This window comes from Accipiter gentilis, chromosome 24, assembly GCF_929443795.1.
Source record: "Accipiter gentilis chromosome 24, bAccGen1.1, whole genome shotgun sequence".
In the NCBI taxonomy this organism is placed as follows: Eukaryota; Metazoa; Chordata; class Aves; order Accipitriformes; family Accipitridae; genus Astur; species Astur gentilis.
In genome coordinates, this window is record NC_064903.1 from 9,422,269 (window position 1) to 9,442,983 (window position 20,715).

Sequence of the window (20,715 nt, forward strand, 5' to 3'; positions counted from 1 at the left end):
CATAGACTCTGTATCAAATCCATCTCTCAGTCCTTTCACTCTCATTTATTCTCAGTCCTCAAGAATTCGCTGAGAGTGTTCCAGCATCAGACCTCCGAAATTGGATGAATTTCTTCCAGGATATGAGCAGACACATTTCTGAAACATAATCTCTCTTACTAAAATCTCATGTTTGCCCTAGAGATGGAATATTTACAGAAAAACAGCCCCTCACCCCAACAAAAGAAGTCTACAATACCAATATTTTCATATGGGAAAACATTTTTCTTAGTCACATTCTCATAAGCAACTGAGCCTTCTTGGATGAAGTTTTACAAAACAATTCAGTCAGACACACATACTTGGTGACTCAATACAAATCATTAGAGTCCAGCAAAGCTGTAAGCAAGGCAGAGTAGGGTCTTATAATGGGGGGAAAAGGGGGGGGGGCACCTTTAAAATGTTGGCCATCTTTTAATAAGTGCATGTTAGATGTAAACACTGCAAGACAGTTCTACGTAAATATCATCATGTCATTTCATATGGTAGTGTAAACATGAACGGTTTTCTAATGTCAAGTCTTTCCCAGAAAAAGATTGTTGCTTGCCATTTAATACAGCATCATGTAGACACACAGTGATGTAAAACAGTAAAATTCCAAAAATAGATTTGACACACTAAACTTCTGATACATACACAGTTTCATGAAATAAACATGTCAAATTCAGTCTAGAGAAACCTTTAGCACTTTCAGAGTATTTTCAAGCAGCTGACAATAACTGATCTATTAGTCATAAAGGTCCATGTTAGAATTACATACTCATGGGGTAAGAAAAAGGTGGTATAGGCAACTGAAAGATATAAAAAAATATTATAAAGTTCTTATCAAAAGACCTGAAAAGCAGCCTGGCATGAAGAGCTGTGTTTTCCCCTAGATGTCTTCAATTCTGCTACAGTAACTTCCTTTTGAAAAAAAGCAGCAAATTCAAATGTGAAAGAATGAAAAGATAAGACAACGGTGCTAGACAGAAAGAAGGGGAAAACGCCCAAAACAAAGCCTCAACCTCAAGCCATGTGTATTTTTTTTTATTTTTTTTTTTAAATGAAACTGTTAAGAGAAACAAATAGAACTGAAATTATGCAGCTTTCTGGAAGCCTCCTTCCATCTTGGAAGGAGGAGGAAGAGTAACAGGACAAAGCATATTCAAATGAATTCTGTCACAAAAAACATTAAAATAATGTTTTATTACAAAGACCTGTTGCTGCCAGTGTTTCCTCATACCATCCTGTGCAAACCCTTACAGATAACTATGTCCATCTTTGTCACTTCGCACCATTATATTTCAGAGTGCGATTCCTCTCTCAAACGAAGCCGCCTTCAGAAGGAAATGGGTCCAACAACCTCCACAATAATGCCTGTAATGGCTTGCTGTGAACAAAGTTCTCCTTTACTTTGCCACTATTTAGAATAAAAGGAAGTGGAAGAGTGATAGATTCTGTAAGAACAAGAAGTTTGGAGAAGATTGTTTATTAAAAGATCTTGTTACCACCTTAACCCTAGAAGTGTATACTTGCACAGCACAAGTAGTGTCTCCATGGCAAGCTTTTATTACAGTCTTGTTAAGAAATCATATAATTGATTTACTGAGACAAATTTGTTGGGAGTCTGACAGCTGGTGTACTGTTTCCCACTCTCTCATCCTGCCTCTCAAATTAGGAGTGGAAGCTCAAAAGATGACTCTGGACCCACTACCCAGTCGCATTCAAGTTATTTTTTGCAGCTCTACTCCGCTGTACTGACACCAGATTTTCAGAAGAGCGTGCATCCTTGCCTTTGTAACACCAGCTTCCCAGTGTGTTGCCGCAGTAATGCTGCTAGGCAACACCCGGCCACTCCAGCCAGGTCCCCATCATATCTGTCCATACTCCAGGGGAAAGCAAAGACCTACTTCTGCTGCAAAGGAGGAGCCTACACAGATGAAACCTAACCCGGCAGCGCATCTGCGGCTTTGCTGGGCTGGAAAATTGGCTGGGCCGTTGCTCAGTAGGTCTTCAGGATGTTTTTCACATGTTATTTAAACTATCACCTCAATGTGCTGAAAAACAGTAAATTTCATTTCTGTTATTTAACAAAATATTCCAGTAAAAAATAAAGTAGAAACATAAAGGTGATTGTATGACATTTTAACAGATTTTTGGTGGGTTAAGCTCATAAAAAAATTCTGTCATTTGACTATTTATAAGAACTAAAATTAGATTTGTCTAATCACATAAAATTTACTAAAAACAGATCAGAAGTTGATCAGGCCAAAACAAAACTGGCATTTACATCTAATATAGCTAGCAATACAATCCAAGCAGGGACAGGAGTAAGGAGTTTGCCAGCAGCACTAAGTAGTGGGGAAAAGGGCCTGGATCCTCAGGAAGTCTGACCTTGCTCCAGGCATTGACTGAAAAACTGGCCCTGTAAAAGCTGGAAAAGAATTTACCTGCAACACTTCAAGAAGACTTTTCAGTGTTGGGTTTGTTTGGTTTGGTTTTTTTTTTTCTTTAATTGCTACTGTAATATTGACTGAGGAACTGAGAAGAATATGACTGAGATTGCATGTTGTTCCCCTCCCTAACTCATAACCAACTTTTTCCAGCCATTTACCCAAACCCTGTGTCCCTAGTCCTTTTACCTGTCCTGAGCAATATCCTTAGCTGTAAATACAAGCTTTATAGACTTATCCCAGTTGTCCATGATTCTAGCATCTTTTTGTTTGGTTTTAAGCTCTCATCAAGTTTTGTAGTCCCTTCCCATTCAAATCCCTATTTTTATTCCATTACCTCTCTCTCACTGAGTTATCTTAAGGAACTGATTTTTTGTAAATAAATTAAAAAAAAATTCAACTCATCGGGAAGATTTTATTTAGTGAAGTCCTTAGGTTTCTCTAGCTTTTTAACAATACACATTTTTGCCCATTTTAACATTCTTTTAAGTTTCCAGTCCAACTTTTCTGCATCAAGCCATGATTAAACTTAGGACCTGATCCCCCTCCTCATGCAACCTGTTCACCTGTATCTACCTTCTACCCTTGCGCTTCTTCACTGCTACTTGCTGCTTCTCCCTTCCCTTCCTTACCTATGATATTGCCAGTTGCCTTGTCTCTCCAGAGAGTTTCTTCTCTCTGGCACGAAGCAGTCTCTTTCCCCTGTAAGACTATATGATTCTCCCACTGCTGGTGATACTTGCAATATTTGAAACCCTGCTCCCGACCAGTAAAAAACAGCAAAATGCTGCAAAATTGAGTGAGAGAAGTAATGTTCTTCACTCAGAAAGAACCAATTGCAGGTTCCTGCAAATTAACCAGTTAAAATGGGTGGGGGGTTATTTGCTGCCAATTTCATTCAAAAGCAGATACTTCTACACTTTAAAGATAAGGTACCTACTGCCTATAATGAGCTGAAAAATACTTAGAACACTGCTAAAGAAACATCCTTTATTGCTCAAAATAACACTGATATGAAACCATTTTTTAAACTGAATTATCCACATATACATAGAAAGCAGAACCCAGTATACTGTAACTCCAGAACATGCCACTTCACAGTTATAATAAATTATTCCTGCTGGGTGAGAACTTGAGGAAAGATAAAATTGTGTTTTTTAAATTATACCCACACAGAAACTACAATTATGCTATACAATATACATATTACAACACATATAAAAAACATCTAGACATAAGACAACTTCATTTCCTAAAAAATTCAAACCTTCCTCTTCACAGAATTACTACAGTTCACTTTCAGTATTGATTTTCAGGTTTTCATGCCCAAGTAATCCTTCAGGATCCTGAAGTGCTTTTGGATAGCAAAATTTGTCAACACAAGGATAGGTATAAAAGAAATTATAATAGCTACTCACTTATAGTACCGCCAAGTCTTAATTGGATGGATATCTACTGTGTATTACTGTACTAGCTCAAGGACAGTCATTCACATGAAAATTGTTCAACAGTGAATGCATTTTGTCTTGTTCAGCGAGTATACTTTATCTATTTTAGCAACAGGGAAGAAAGGCTGCAGAGGAAAATGGTTATTTTAAATTCATTGCTTGACTTAAGACTGTCGGTTTTTCAAAAACCTACTCCGTGCATTGGAAAGACAATATCTTTCACTTGAGCTTTTTGTTCCTCTTCACGAAGAGCTGGAACTCTGACAGACTTGCTTTTAAAACCTAGTTAACAGTATACTCATAGAAAAAGGCAATCTCAAATAATGAAAACAGCAGCATTCAATAATAATCAATACTTCCACACTTATTGTAGAGGTATACACCTGGGAAACAAAGCAAAACCCCCTGGCCTTCTGGAAAAGCAATGACTAGCAAATAGAAATTATGAATCCTACCATGTGGGAACTGGAACAGAGATTTTTGCAAACAACTGCATAGATTTCCAGACTCAGGAAACTCTCCACGCTACAAGCTGATGCCATTGCTTGTTAAAACCTACAGCCCATTCAGATTTAGACATCTGATAGATTAGAGCAATGCTTTGAGTGCTTGCTCTTCAAAATATGCTAGAAACTCCCCAAAATGATTTGTACAGTACTAGTTTCTCTCTTTCGGTGCATGTTCTGATGCTGTGCTCATTTCAGGATACCAATTTTTTTTTTTCTTAAATAACTACAGCACACAGCATAAGCACTTAGTCTATATTTTATTCCATATCAATTGAATGCTGAGAGTTTTATCTGCAGACATAAGTTACCTGCAGTAAATCAGACTCTGGAAATCTTGACTTAAGACACCCAGATAGAGAGAAACTATCAGGTACTGTAAGAAACTTGTCTTGTCTCACAAGAAACTCTGTGATAAATGCAGGGATGAAATCTTCTTAGTTAGGACAACACTCAGCTACCTAACCCACAAGGTGATTCCTTCTCCTGACATCTCCTGCCTCATTCTTTCAAGCAAAAAGATGGACTCAAGACCATGAATTGCAGACCAGCAATGCCAAGCATTTCCAGAGCCATATGACGGCTTTGTCCTACCACAAAATGGTGTTAAATCAAATGTATGAACTCTGAAAATATTACAACCGAAGTCAACATGCTTAGAGAGGACAATGCTGGGCCACATGACTGAAGGCAGGTATAAATAATACAAACACTCCATGTGCCAGACAGCAAGTCATATCCTGCTATGTGCAGGATAAAGCATCGCAGTCACTATGTTTTCCATTTTATTCTCAACAATTGTTCCAGTGACACTTAGGATCTTACTTGTTCTCTTAAATATGCAATATTTTGTGTTTATTGACACTGAAGTTCAGCTGACATCTAATCACTCAACTGCTCAACGCATCAAATCCTTCTGCAATTCTATACATAGCATAAAAAAAAAGCAGCAGTCATCATAACCTATGTATATGCTTTCCAGTCATTTCTGTATGTACTGAACAAACAGCTATTTATTCCTACATTTTCCGTTCCTTTTTTTAAGCCAGCTGGTAACCTATGAACAGATTTTCCCTGGCTCTTCATGGAAGCTCCGAAGACTGGCTTTAGCAGATGATCCCATTCTAGTAGCTGAATTGAATTTCTAGGTTATAGATGGTGCTCAAGCCTTATATTCTGGGTGAAAGTCCACACACACACAAAGAAAAGAATGGATTTGAAAAATTTACAGGGATTCCTATTATATTATCTTTAGCACAGTAGCCAAATTTCCAGAACAGAGCTTGAAGAAAAATTAGCAGGCATAGAAAAATTAAAACCCCCTCCCCCAATTAAAACAAAACAAGTTTAAGCCCCATACTCCAAGGGTTGAAATGTCATTTCCCAGAAGGCATAAAAAAACCTAAACATATCCTAATGGACTCTGCAAATTTTGTGACTAAAATACATTCTTTTCCTTGCTTCTCACATAGCAAGACACAGCTTGACTTGAAAGGACCAGAACTTTTACTTATGCTCTGCGTATATGAATTATAAGAGTATGTTAGTTCAAAAATACTGCCCCTGCAGAAGTCATGTTCAGGAACATCATTTGCTGTGTTCTCCCCACCTTACAGAGTTGCCCAAGCAGATAACTGACTGACATCTGGCAGCCAGAACTCTTTACACCAGGGTAAAGAAGAGGTTTGAATGACTACATAGAAAAGGAAAGAGAAATATATGATATCAACAGAAAAAAATTCAAAAGCTTTATACTATCTTGTCTATTTCAGACTAGTAGGGTCATCTGTAAGTCCAGTAGCAGGTACCCACAGAGCGCACACCTCTGTATGAAAGAATGAAAGAGCTTATCTTCCACATGTCACGTACAAATACACATTTCTCCAACCCAAGGAAAGGGCAAGTTTGAAAAAAAAATATCTTCTCAGTCAATGAACTTAAATAAGATAGGACTAGAATCTATCTAATTTTCTTGGGACAAGAAGTCAATAATGATGTAACACCTCCAAACTGAAACCAAGGAACATTTTATTTCACTTAAGAATTAGAATGACCTTGTTGAAGCGCAGTTTAGCAAAAAGGGAATCTACAAGAGATGTCCACATTTAACCTAGAATTTTCTACAGCATTCACTTCTCAGACACTTGAGCTTTGAACCCTAAGGAAGGAGGCTGTGTGTCACCTATTTGCACAATCTATTGCAATACAGCTATAATCCTAAAATGGGGCTCTTGATGCAAATAAACACCATCAAAACCACTACTTCAGCCTTCCACAAAACTCAGACAGAACTCAAAACATATCATTGCAAGCAATCTTTTCTTTACAGAACATAAGAATAACGCTAAACTCTGTATGACCTAGTGCAATGAGGAATATGGTCAGACCTCATTGTACTGTTAAAGGTCTGATGAGACACAGATATTCAAAGACAAGAGTAACAACAATGCAAAAATAAATGGTTATATTCAGTTAGCATTCAGTAATTTTCAAATTAAAAAAATTAAGGGTGCTGTATGCTCATTTCCAATAGAAAAGTCAGTGAAATGCAGTGATTAACTTCTCTCAGTCCATTTAAAAATTCAAGCCTCATTCACTAATCAAGCTGAACTTAGAAAACCTAAAATACTGCCTCAAACCAAAACCTGCCCTTCTGCTCTTGCATGTTTCCTCTCCCATAATATAAAGTTGGTTGAAAATGGGTATCAAACATCCATTTTGATTATAGTAAAGGACTGTTATTCATCTTCCCTTAAATTCACCTATTAGGCATTTCTCCTTTTTGGTGAGCTCCTAGAAAACAATAAACATTTTCTAGTTTCCTGAAGATGTTTTTGCAGTTGATCAACAAAACAGCCTGTGAGGTTGCCTTGAACTGCTCTTCATCAGAGAGCTTTTCATTCCCCTTAAATATTTCATTTTCTCTTATTCTAGTTGAAAAGCAAAATAACCACATTAAAAGGTATTCAACAAAATCACCTTTTATCGTAGGCAGAGATGCCCATTGGTTTAATAAATCCACTGATTAAGAAATTTCTTCACTGAAGATAAGTGAAGACCTGCTGGGCATCACAATGGTCATTATCTTTTTTTGTGTCACTGAATGGATCTGAATGTGAATCGCCTAACAGGGTGTGAAACTAGACAATGCAAATACAGAAGAAAGCAAACTTAGCATATTGTGATTACAAAGACTGTTTATTTACTTGTTTGCATGAGTTTGTGCTTCCATTATCAGACTGGAGAATGCAATTCTGCAACAAAAACTGTAATTTCGGCAGCAAATTTATCCAAGTAGATCTGAAATACTTCCACATTTGTCACAAATATCACAGAAATTCAGGCCAGAGACAAGAGGAAAGGCATGACGTATCTTCACAAAACAAAGCTAATGTGGCAGAACTAAAAAGTCGAAACAGCTGTATTAGTTCTTCAAGAAAAGAAGGTGATAGTAAAGGTAAGGCAGTTACCAGGATCATCAAATTTTGTTACCTTCAGCCTGCTGATTTGAGGGACCTGTTCTCAAAGACAAATGAAGATCAACAATTTACACATGCTAGAGTGCCTGCAGAGTGCTCTCCAAAAGAAGTGGGCAGAGCACTCTCCAGCAGAGAGGCAGTGAGCAGAGCTTGCCACTAAGTATATGATAGTTCTGATACCTTCTCATTATGTCATCTCTTCCCCACCCTCATCTCTTTTGGACCAGGACTAGCTTTCATCTGTGTTTACAAAGCCTGATTGTTTTTGGGGCCTGTAGATCTCAGTTAAATACAAGTAATAAACTGACACTGCTGCAGGTCATTATACTAAAACGTGCATAAACCACGCAAATGTTTTTCAGCAAATAGGCTAAGGGAAAGATGACACTTTGATAAAAAGCATTTGAAAATTTTACTTTAAAACCATAAAGATTAAAATAAACCATCTTTCAAGTTTTAACACGTGCTAACAGGTACCTAACAGTCATAGGACTACATCAACCGCAAGAGAACACATGAGGGAAACAAAGCAGCTCAGAGGAAACATCTCGGTGAGAAAGCAAGCAATCCAGACTTTTCCAGGACCTTAAAAGGTCTTTCTCAGATGCCTGGACTTCTACCAGTGTATTGTCCTTGAAACTTACCTTGGAAAACCACCTTTTACAACAGCCTCTGACTTGTGGGTGTCTTAATGAATTTGAAACTCACATCTCATTCTAACTGCTAGAAGATGAAAGCAGCTTTCAAGCAGTCACTTAATACAGGTAATTTATCATAATATGCTTGGGAGTACCTTGGAACGTTACCTTAATAAAGAGATGGTGTAGCACCCTCAGATATATTACGGTTGTGACGCAAACTGAATGTTCTTTCTTCAGACTTCTAAGCATGAGAGCATATGGAGTATTTGTCTGACAAGATTTAGAGATTTATCTGAATAGCACACATTACTTATAAGAACAAATACTGGATGAATTGAGGAGCATGTACAGGGAGTGTTTAATCTTTAGCATGCCAGTTTGAAACCATAAAGGTCAATTGAAAACAAACATCTATGTGATGCTAAGTTTAGAAAGCCTAGAAAATGAGTCAGTAGATAGTCCAATTCTTTCAGAAACTGCTGCTATATTTTATATCATTGTTGGTAAAGGGCAAAATATGATTAAAACCAAAGGTACACTAAACTCTACATGAAGGTTAAGGCAATAAAAGTATTAAAAAGTGTTACAAAGTATTATAGAAGTATTATAAAAGTAATCTTCTGACAACAAAGACTGTTAATCTGTTCCCTTCACAAGCCAATAAAGTGATACTGTAACTCCCTATGCTACTGGTGACTTCAATGAAAACATCCTTTTACCAAGTTTGAACACATCCTGCATCTTCTTCAATAACACCACCTTTTTCCCTATCAGCTGAAATATGTGCAACAGATGAGCACTTTTGAAATTAAATGCTGCATTCAACGCTATGAAATATTACAATTTTTTTTAATCTCCGTGTTCTTCACTAAAACATAAAAGTCACATGAAAGCTCATACCTGAGGCCGCATCCTTGGGTTCCATCTGACGTAGTAGTTCACCCATAGTTCCAAATGGTTCAGACTGGCAACAGGATACAGGACATGGTTTTCATAGTTTACGTAGAAAGGATTTGTGAACTCATCTATCTGGCTGTTTATATACGACCACAGAGATATGGTCTTTGTGCTTACCTCCTGATTGAAAAAAAAAAAAAATTATATGGACTGCAAAACCTTAAAATATGAGGTGAATATCTACATATCAGTAATTCTCTCTGTGAAATTTACCCTATCTACTAGAAAACTGCAAGCACTCTGAGAACACTTCCAGTAGCTCATCATTAAACAGCCTTAAAAATTTCGCAAAACATTTGAACACTTATTCTGGTCTAAGGCTAACCGAGAAAGGAGATTCAGGCATATTATTTTCAAAGATACTAAGGTCGAGTTGAGCAAAAGCAAGCTGTAATGCTCATAATGTACAGCAATTTTTATAGCTACTTAAATATATGGTTGCACACTGACCAACTAAAGAAAAGATAAAATTAAATTAGCTTTGACAAGAAAATCAGTGTAGAGATATGTAGTTTGGAAGATCCAAAACAGCATCTGTGAAAAATAATTATACAGTTCTCCCACTCATGCTATTTACTCCTATACATTGGATATTATGCTTTAACATGCCTATTTTATCTTTATTTGCACTTCTGAAAGTTGTATTATACTCAATGTAATCAGCATAATCATGGTTAGATCAAAGATTGGAAATCTGAACTTACATCAGATTCATCTTGCAATTTTACACTCCTTCAGTGTTGTAAAGCATGTGTTTCCACTACTACTGTGTCTTAAATTGCATTTCTTTATTGAGAATTGCATCTGACTATTCATTTATGAAAGCAAGCTGTCTGGAAACCCTGCATTCGCTGAGAACATGTTATTCAGCTCCATCTTGTGGTATTTACATGCAACTTTTTCCCTACAGAAGCAGAGACAAACTAAAAAAATAGCAAGGCTAAATATGGCAAGGAATTGTTACTTGCTTAAAAAATATGAAGTATTAGCAACAACAAAGCCAAAAGTAAGCAAAAGTGTACTTGGAATATTAACAAACTTGGGGTTTTTTTTTCCCCAAACTCAAAGTATTTCATTGAGTCCTAACTTCATTCATTTAGGTATTTTAAATTTCCATAGTCTTCTACCATAAGTTCCACCTAATTATGTCCTGAAGTGACCTGCAAAGTCATCCATAGGAGTTCCTTTGGTAATAGTGAAAGAAATGCTAATATAATTTGATAATGATTATTTAAAATTGTATATATTGTCTAGAAATATCTGAAAGAGGACTTCCTAAAAGCCTCAAACCCCTGAACAGGTAATAACTAAAGAAAAGTAAGTGCCACCTCATTTATTAGCAGGGCATTCAGTATACATTTCTCATACCATGAAATTTCATTTCCACATTGTCTTTTAAGACTATGTGACAAATGTATGCAAAAACACAGCTCTGATGATCTTAGGTCTTACATTCTAAGCATGTATTACACTAATCACTTACCTCTTTTAATCTCTCTCTTTCACAGTTGCACAAGAAAGTCCCAAAGAGACAACTGTAAAGGTGATCCAGAATGGTGATCAAAAATAACTCGTTGAATTCAAAGGCTGCAGGAAACTGAAATAAAAAAATGGTAAAATTACTTTAAACTTTATTTTAAGCAGTGTAGAAAGGAAGAAACCCAGACATAAGAAATAACCAAAAGACTGGGATACAATTTTCTTATTTAGTGATTATTTTCAGGAAAACTCAGTGATTTCAGTAACTCCCATTGAAATAATACATTTCACCTACATACTTTTTTATAAATACTCCTCCAAGACAAACCTCACATTCATTGTGCAAGTATACTAGAATACAAACACAGAAACATTAGCTAACGTGAAACTGGTGACACAAAGCAATCCATTTTAATGAGCTGTAACAGTGTTCTGTTCTAACCCACCCCAAACTGTCTTCAACATATGCTTTATTTCTTTTGTTACAAGTCAATAAATCATTGGGGGGGGGGGGGGAGAAAAAAGATGATGATGATGATATTAAAGAGTTTTATTTTCTATTCTAACATGCAATGAATTGGATAATAAAGAATACTGCATGTACCATGTGCTTAACATATATTTAAAATGTTTCTTTCACTTTCTACCCAAGTTGAATTTACCATCAGCTATGTACAATAAGCCTCTAATCGCTCTTCTTTTATATTGGAAAGTAAATCCTGTACATCTGAAATGAAAGAATTGTCATTCCACTGAGCACCACTAGGTATTTTATTCACAAGCAGAGGTTACCTGACACATTCTAGGAAAAAGAGTTAGAAATCTGAAACCACTCAAAATGTTTAAGATGTATCTTAAACTGTAGTGCTCTAAAAATCATAAGGAAGGAAATTAATACAAACTGCATGGGGTGCTACCTATTCAGATGGAAAAGGTCCTTCTTCGATCAAATTTTATGATAGGACTACATACTTTGATGTGTCAAAGTAACTTTGCATTCAGTATGACAAGGGACTCAAACACAGATATGGAATGATAAACATGTAGGAAAAAAAAATTTAGAACACTAAAGGAAAATTTTAGAAGTAGCATTTCTCTCGTTACCATCAAAGAGAATGTTTTCAGGACAAATGAAATAAATTTTGTTCGTTTCTACTAAAAGAGTAAATCTTTACAGAAGCCTAAAATGCAAAGTTATAGATTCATAAGGATGAATTTCCTGCTATACAGAGAAATCTCAAGTCAATATTCAGATCCGAAGAAAGCAGCAGACTGGTTTCTGTTATGTGCCACTGAAGAATACTGAACACCTTGGCATGAGCGACTCAAGAGCTACTTTAAAGGAAAAAAAAAAGACGACAAGTATAGCTAGGAGGAAAAATGCAGCAATTGGGACTGCGGATGAACTAGCTCATCCAGAAACCCCTCTTCAGTGTCATCTGTGATTTATGAAGGGCAAATGTTTATTCATGTTGAAAGTAAAGAGTTGAATAACACACAATGGGTGTGCTTGTATTAAACCCAGAAAGATCCAAGTTTAAGGCAAAGTTCTTTTAAAAGAAGATTGATTTAAGTCAAACATTGCAAAAACATTCTCTTTCCAAGACTTCTCAAGCTAAGATATATCAACCTGCAACTGAAAATTTTGAGTAAGGAAATTATCAATATCATGGCTCACAATATGAATGGGAGCCTTCCTTCTTCTGACTCTGCTACAGATTACACTGTTCAACAGCACGGTGTGCTCACATAGGGGCTTCTCTCTCAAATCACTGGTTTGTTTTCAATTACCTAGTCATTTGTTTTCATGAAACATATAGGAACTTAAGATGATCAAGTTCTCTTTTTCAGTCATGTTCAAAAGTTATCACTTGCAGCACTTCCTTCTCTCTAGGAAATCATGCCAAAACTCAGTTACAATACAGTGATGTTAACAACACAGCTATGATTTTAAAACAGTATGAACAGAACTTGATAAACAGGTGTGCTGAACCGAGTCAGGAGAAAATTCAGTGGGTCTCAGACCCCGATCTTCTGCCTCCAGCCCAAAGCAGCAATCGGATACAGGGAGCAAAAATAATTTGCAAAGGATCAAAATTGTATTTGGAAATTACTTTGAAGACAAAGCCTCTCCTAAAGGGACTCTCTTTAACTGAAAGCACTTAATGAGCCTTGTCACATTAGAGTTCTGTGTTGTGACGGGTCCATACTAATCAGATGAATGCCGACATGGCCGCTATTCCAATCCAGTGAAGCATATTCAAAATTCCATACATCAGTGGTTGCACTCCAACTAATTTATTAATAAGTGATAGCACTTTATTGAAACCCTGTCTTTGGATACAAGAGTTGTACTGTTGGAGCTGATGTATCAAGACTGTAAAGCTTCTATTACTGCTGCTGAAAAATCACTGACCTAAAAATGCTTTCCTCTGTAGTTCCAAGCCCATTAGCGTCTGTTTGAAGATTCAGGTGGAAAAATTCCCCAAATGAAAATTTACTTCTTGTCAAATCCACTAATTGTGAGAGAACACATGGGTCATTAAAATCTCGCACTTGATGCTACTGGAGTTGTTGGGGGGGTTTGTAAAGGAGGTATTTAAAAGAAGAATTCTCTTGTTTAAAAGCCTGATGATGCCAAGTGGCATCTTATTCAGAGGCATGCTAAATAAACTTGCTTTTTAATCAATGAACTCATTCTGTACTACAGTAACATTTAAAGTTGAAACACTTTGCAGAATACTTCTTACGATTGTGGAACTGGACTGAATCAGGTTAACTGAACACTAGATTTCATAACAGAGTACACTACTCAAACTAGTGAAAAATGCATCTCTGGCAACAGATGACAACTGGTAACAAATAGGATGCAACTTTCTACCAGCTTTAAACATACCTTCCTCCCATCCAGGTACTGTGCATGAAAGGTAGAAAGCTACTATCTGAACTGCAATGCCACATGCAAATCTTAGTTTTGTTTCATTTTTAACAGGGCATCAGTATTTCATCAGATCACATGTGGCATTTCCAGTTTGACATCTGCTATTCAAAATCACCAGAATTTACTAACAGAGGACGGAAATTACTTCACCATATGTTTTTTATTAAAATCTGATATCAATGTACTTCTCTCAAGTTCTCTATTACTGTATTTGTGTGTCATGAAGACCATAAAAACCAAGGGAAAATATAAGGCTGTCAAGGATTAAGTTTCATTGTCTGAAGCTATCTGGAAATCTGTATCTTAGTGGGAAGTTAGACATTCTCTCACTGTATTAAGTCGACTGTTTTAAGAATGTAATTCTCAGAACCCAAAAGAGAAAATTTGCTGGCTTTCAGCCCATGCCCAAACCCAAGCCCTGACACCCTCCTGCAGTCATTAACACTTATTTGAGCTTTGGAACATTTCACATATGTTTACCATGGATTCTAAAGCACGAAATTAGCACTATTTTATGATCAAGTGAGCTATACAATGATAAAATAGAACCCTGGTTTTCATAGGTCCATGTCAAGGTAATCACAATCTTCAAATCTATTCTCAAGGTATTGAAGTCAACTAAAAAATAAAAATAAGTATGCAAGAACTGTCCAAGAACGGCATTTTCAATTTTTTTTCCTGCTGTAACATTAACAATTTTTCAATGCCACTGCTGCTCATGAATTTCAGAAGAGTTCCTGGACCCAGGTTTTGAACAGATGTGGTACTGGCAAAATGCTTCACAGATTCCCCCTACCACCACCCATCCCCCCCCCCCCTTTTTTTTTTTTTTAAACTAGAGGGAACTAAACTGTTTATAGCAAGAAATAGGAGGCAGCAAGGGAGATCACAAAAATAGAAGAGGCTGCTCTCAATTAAGGATCTCCCCAGAGGACTTTTGTTCCTACCAGGTGTTTAGAACTGCTTCTCTTTGCTATTGTTACTAGCTTTCCTCTGAGAGAGGGACAGAATTCTTCGTGGTTTTTGTTGTTGTGGTTTTTTTTCTCCAGCCATACTAAACAGCACATTAATGCTGAAATACAGATACACAGAAAGTCTTCAAGGGACTCTGGACAAGGGCCCAGTATTACAGCAGGGAACTTTCATAAAGCACCAAAGACGACTGTTTTGAATACAAGTTTTGGAAACAATGATGTAAGTTTTTAAGAACCACGTTCAGAACAAGAAGACTAAGGTAAGAGATCTGGGAGTGCTGGCACCACATGGAACCACACTGTTACCCTTCTCTCTTCAAAGCAAATCACATACTATACAGACTTCAGTACAATAGCTTTTACCGTAACAGCACAGATCTATGTTAGGCTTCAAGGAAAAAAAAAAAAAAAAAAAAAAAAAAAGGAAAAAGGAGTCAAGCACTTCTAATTTACTTGGAAATAAAGCCTTCATGTGGACAACCTATTTCAGTAACCCCATTAAAGAACAGTAATATAAAAGCTCAGAAAAATCTTAAGTTTATGCTCATGGAGATACAAATAAGGAAAATGAAGGCTAAAGCCATTCTATAATTTAACATATTCAGAAAAAAAATTGAGAATTTTAATATTTTTATATCTTGAATATCACTAATTTCAAAGATGTCCCCTGATCCAGAGGTAAAAGTGTGTTGGAAGTAAGAAAACTTACCTGAGAATAGGCTTGTATGTTAGAAATGCTGTCCTATATACATAATGATGCAACATTAACTGACATTTCACATTTGAGACATACATAGAAGAACTCTCTCCTCCCGTCAGTTCACAATCAGCGTGGATTTTTGCTGTTTCTTAAGGATAATATAAATCCATACGAACATTTATTCCACCAGTGAATATGCAATACAAATCATTTATCTCATCAATAACCCTCATTTAGGTAATCAGAGAATCCTTTGAAAGCCTATTTAAAACAGAGAGGAATCCTGGTATTTTGGTTTCAAGTCAATACTTCTACTCTAGCTCCTTGCACCTCACCGAGCAAAAAGTTTCCCTATGCGTGCATGGTGCAGCCACAGCACAACCAACTTCAGGAAAATAATGCTACGGCTCTGCAAAGGAATGTGCTCTCCTACATGAATTACATTTCCAAGATAAAGACTAAGACCTCACAGAAATATACTCTTAAGCATCTTACCTGCTTTGTCATTTGCCAAACACAGTCAATGAACTGAAGGAAAATGGGAGATCTGTCTGCATCAGCATGATCATCATCTCCATGTCCTACTCGCTGAAAGTCAAAACAAACTTCATTTCAGTCTAGTGTATTTACAGTACCATCCCAACACTTTAAAACTGAGTGACTCTTAAATAGGTTCCAAAGGTGAACAACACAAGCAGACCTTCCCTAATGCTAACCTGTATTTTTCAACTACTAAAAATGCACCCCAATATTCACTTATGGACATGCCTTTGCTGTTGAGCAGAGTTGGAAAGATGCTTGGTCAACAAAGCTGTGCCTGTTGTTTCCCCATCTTTTATTGCACGGCCATTTATTTCTACCAGTGGGTCAAACTGGTAGGTATTTACAAAGGCTGTACTGAAACAATTATTCCATATCTACCTGCCATAACTACATGTCATTTCTCCTAAACCATCTTAGAGTCAGAGCCCACAAAATGTCCTAATAATTTATGTCCTAATTCCCCACTAGCCCATGTGTTAAATAAACACTTCAACCTTAAATCAGAGTAATGGTTCCAGCAATTTTACCTTCTAGACACCTTAATTGTTTTCTTTGTTTCTCCATTCACAAGATTGTTAAAGATGAAGCAATGTGTTACAATCCCTATTCCTCATAAAAAAGCCATGTGATTTTTTTTAACCATTATGTTCAAGCCACTTAATTCTTATTTACTTTATATTATACCTCACACACAGATTTCCTGTCAAAAATGAACAGGTCACAATTCTCTGACACTCACACCATTAAAAGAAGGACACCAGAGGTAAGAACTAAAATGCAGCAGAGTACTGTGAGAAAACATGCTGTTCAAAATAAAAGCCTTGAAGGTGACCATTGCAAATGCTTACCATTGCAAACCGGTGTCCAAAACTTATCCATTCTTTCTCTATAAGAACTTCAAATCCCTTGATAGTTCTGTAATAGCTGTCCAGCATAAGCATAGCTAGTGCAGTAAGCTGTGCAGTTCGATCCCAACCATCACTGCAATGTACAACTACAGATGTTTTACCAGATTCAATTTTATCTGCAATTCTTACTGCTCCGGCAAGAAGCATCTTAAATAAACAAAAATAAACAAACAAGCATATTAAATATTAACCAAAACTCTATCAAAAGAGTTATAATTTTACACTCTTAAGGTTAATATATTTTCAATTTTCAGATTAATTACATAATCATCTGGACGACATTGCTTTGAATTAGAGATTCCCAAATGGTGGTATGCATACTCCTAGAGGTACAAAAACTGCGTGCACTCTGTTGACCAGAAGAGAGTTCTTACTGGCTCTCCATTATTAGTAGCGCATAGCAAAAGAACCTGGGAATCCCTTCTCTAAATTAAATCTGAAATTCTGTGTCATGAGGAAAAGACACAAATACTGTAACCTATTCCAAAAGCTGAAGGTTCAATGTTTTCAAAGTTCATCTTCACAGTAATCAATCACTCTTTCTTCCTCAGCTTTCAGTTCTCAATTACTAAGTTTAGAGAAAGGGACAAACTATCTAACTAATCTAAATCAAAACACAACCCAAATACACCCAGAAACCTCTAGCTGGGAGCCTGACTCATGAGCAGACCCTTAATAGTGGATTCAGAAGCATGCTGGAGAGCAAAAAGACGGAGATGCCACAGGACTGATATCACCTGTATGAACTTCTTGATTCTTCTTCCCCACAAAAAAACCCTCTCTTGTTCTCTTATGCCACTCCAGCTTTTTAAAAAACTTGAATAATCTCTCTCCTGTGAAGATTTGTCTCTGTCTTTGTAACACGACCTATCATGGCACTGAAAAATACATGAAAAAACCCCAACCACTAGAATAGAACCACAGGAGAAATTCCTATTCTGCATTCCAACACCAGAAAATGGAATCTTGCAAAATACTTGCATTTTCCCCTTCCCAGACATCTAAAAACACCTTCTGGGAAGTAGGAAAGCCAGCAGCCACTGCAGAAGCTATGCACAAGACCAGTCTTCAAAGTTATTTCAATTACCATGCTTTAGAGGCAATTCTCATTGATCGTATCTTTTATGGTAAAACTAAAGGGTGCCAGGATGGAAATATCAGGAAACAATACAAAAGCATCTATGGGAGAATGGAGCTTGTGGTCTGAACTAGTTAATTGCCAATTTCTTCAGTTACAAAGCTCTACTTTGTAAATAATAAATATTTAAACAGTTTGGTCTTCAATAAAAGCAGAAAACTTATCTATATAACATACAGGTATGCAATAGCTTGCTCTAAATTGTCCTAAAGAGAACACAGATGCCTCTGAAGGAGTACAGCTGAAAATAAAAAGACAGAACAGATACAGGCAGTAAGCAGAGAATAGGAGACAGAAAACAGAGTTACTATTAATTCAGTAAATATCTGTGGAGTAGGTGAAGCATTTTATTCTACTTTGGACAAAAGCCTTCAGAAAACAGCTTCCTCCACAAACTATTATTTTTTTTATAGATGTTTCAAAACTTAGCAATCATCAGTATTTCAGTTAGGGCTCCTAACGAATAACCAGCTTTAGATTGGCTTAGAAAATGAGAACTGGTTTATAAATAATTAATAGCACAAGTTCTATCCTGAAAGGCAGAAAATACCCTGGAGGGCAGGAGGAAATATCCTGGGTGTACAAAAATCACTAAGTGACCCTACTCCTGTTGTTACTACTGTCTTCACACACACAAAACGTTACTGGTGCCTCTCCAGACACTTCTGGATCATCTTCAAAGTGCTGTGGCTGCCCAGGGCTAGGAAGGTGAATTTCCAGTACAGCATCACATTAAACTGGGATACAACCACACTGGTCTAAGCCCGGAAAACAGAAGATGCGTTAGAGTAAAGCTGTGGATTTGTTAATTGCTGTTACAAGCCAAATCAAATAGGTAGGAAGCCAAGCAATTATTGGATAAAAGCACCAGGAGATACTATCAACATTGTTAGCACAGTAATGGCAGCTTTTAAGAAATCAGTCTGCACCTTGTGCTGTTAATACCCTAATGTGAAGTATCATGGAAGGGACAGGTTCATGAAGAATATTACATGTGTGTCAACTCTGTAAAATAATTTAAATGAAATTTCACATTGCTGTGCTATTGTCATCTGTGCAACAGTGATATCAAGGTCCGCTTCTCAACGAAGTCAACGTCAATGAAAGGTGACCACTGGCTCAAACAATGCCACTTTTTAAAATAGACTATTGTATTTAATGCCAGGCTGATAAGAAAAGATTTCCAGATACTCAGATTCTCAACACTGTTTGACATAGTCCAACTTCAAGAGAACAAGAAAATTAAACTATTCCCAAAAGATCATTAAATTTGTTTAATTCTTAATTTAAGCATTTGCTCCCTCTACCGGTTCTCCTGCAGCAGTTAGCAAGCACTAGTTAACAGAAAAGTAAAACTAATGAACAATCCCAAACACGTTTTGCATGAGTGACATTTGAGCCAGTTGCTAATAAAACAAATTCCACTCCATCCATATTCATCATAAACAGGGGAGTGAATGTGGTAATGAAATAATCTATTCTAAAAGCATTTCACAGGTTAGTGAAACAGACTGTAAAACTGAGTATGGTAGTGATTTATTTTAATATTATGTTAAATAATAGAGCAGATTATGACCCAGTAGAGCACTGACTATAAACAGCCCGTGAAAACGTAGGTGCCCGACATATGAACACTAACATTGCACTGAAGGAGGGAAGGATGAGAAAGACTGCAGAATTTACAGTCAAGTCCTTTTGGCAGTTGTTCAGATATAATCTGAAGTTCCCAGGGCATTCTTCCAAAAACCAGGGATAACCCTGGACTGCTCACAAACATTCCCTCTCAAGAAAATAAAACATTGTCCAACACTAAATATGATACTGTGCTATCAGGAATTAACTCATTACCTACCAATACATAAAACAGGAAATACAAAGTTATTATGGAATGCTTAAAATGCTATGTTCTAAGCGACCATTCAAAAATTAAGCTTTTTTACAAGATCATCCTGATCAAAGCAACACACTTAAATCTAGTCATTATTTTAGTAATATTTTCAGAAATGCAATTTAAAAACATGGTTTAAAAAAACAATTGATTTTTCACATCAAAAGTATTTTACCCTTATATATTCCAGCCAATGCGTGGAGTCCACATTTGATAACCACCGAGTCTCATCAATAGTAGGATAAACTATTTCTTTAAGTTTACGCAGGGATTCTCTCATTACGTGTATATTATGAATTTCCAGAAATACCAGCTCTGCATTTGGGTAGGCACTTTCACTTTCATACCCTCCACCTTTTGCCTGTCATTCAAAAAGTAAAAACAGATGAAAAAAAGAACATGTACAGGACTTCAGTATAAGGTTGAGTTATTTCAGTCAGGGTTCAGGATTTTCTGAGAGAAAGGATTATTTTAGCACTAATAAAAATGTATTTTTGGCTTTTGTTTTTCTAAGAATCACTAGGGTATTTTTTTAGGTGAAAGAAATTCTAAGTGTAATAGGCTACATTTGATAATACATCCATATACCTTCCCCTTTTTACTACTGCAACCTTTGGTCTTCTGTGGGCTTTACTGCGTGAT

General features: G+C 36.6%; 1 protein-coding gene across 7 annotated transcripts in view; it reads right to left on the reverse strand.

Annotated features, from left to right (window-relative positions):
* Positions 1-20,715, reverse strand: part of MTMR1 (myotubularin related protein 1) — a 39,297-nt gene that overhangs the window by 4,398 nt on the left and 14,184 nt on the right. For all 7 annotated transcript variants that reach the window (XM_049827491.1, XM_049827489.1, XM_049827490.1 and 4 more), the window contains 5 exons: positions 20,249-20,434; positions 16,988-17,194; positions 16,092-16,184; positions 10,986-11,099; positions 9,446-9,622 (listed from right to left, as the gene is read on the reverse strand). In XM_049827491.1, the coding sequence (XP_049683448.1) occupies positions 9,446-9,622; positions 10,986-11,099; positions 16,092-16,184; positions 16,988-17,194; positions 20,249-20,434 (777 nt within the window). The remainder of the gene's footprint in view (positions 1-9,445; positions 9,623-10,985; positions 11,100-16,091; positions 16,185-16,987; positions 17,195-20,248; positions 20,435-20,715) is intronic.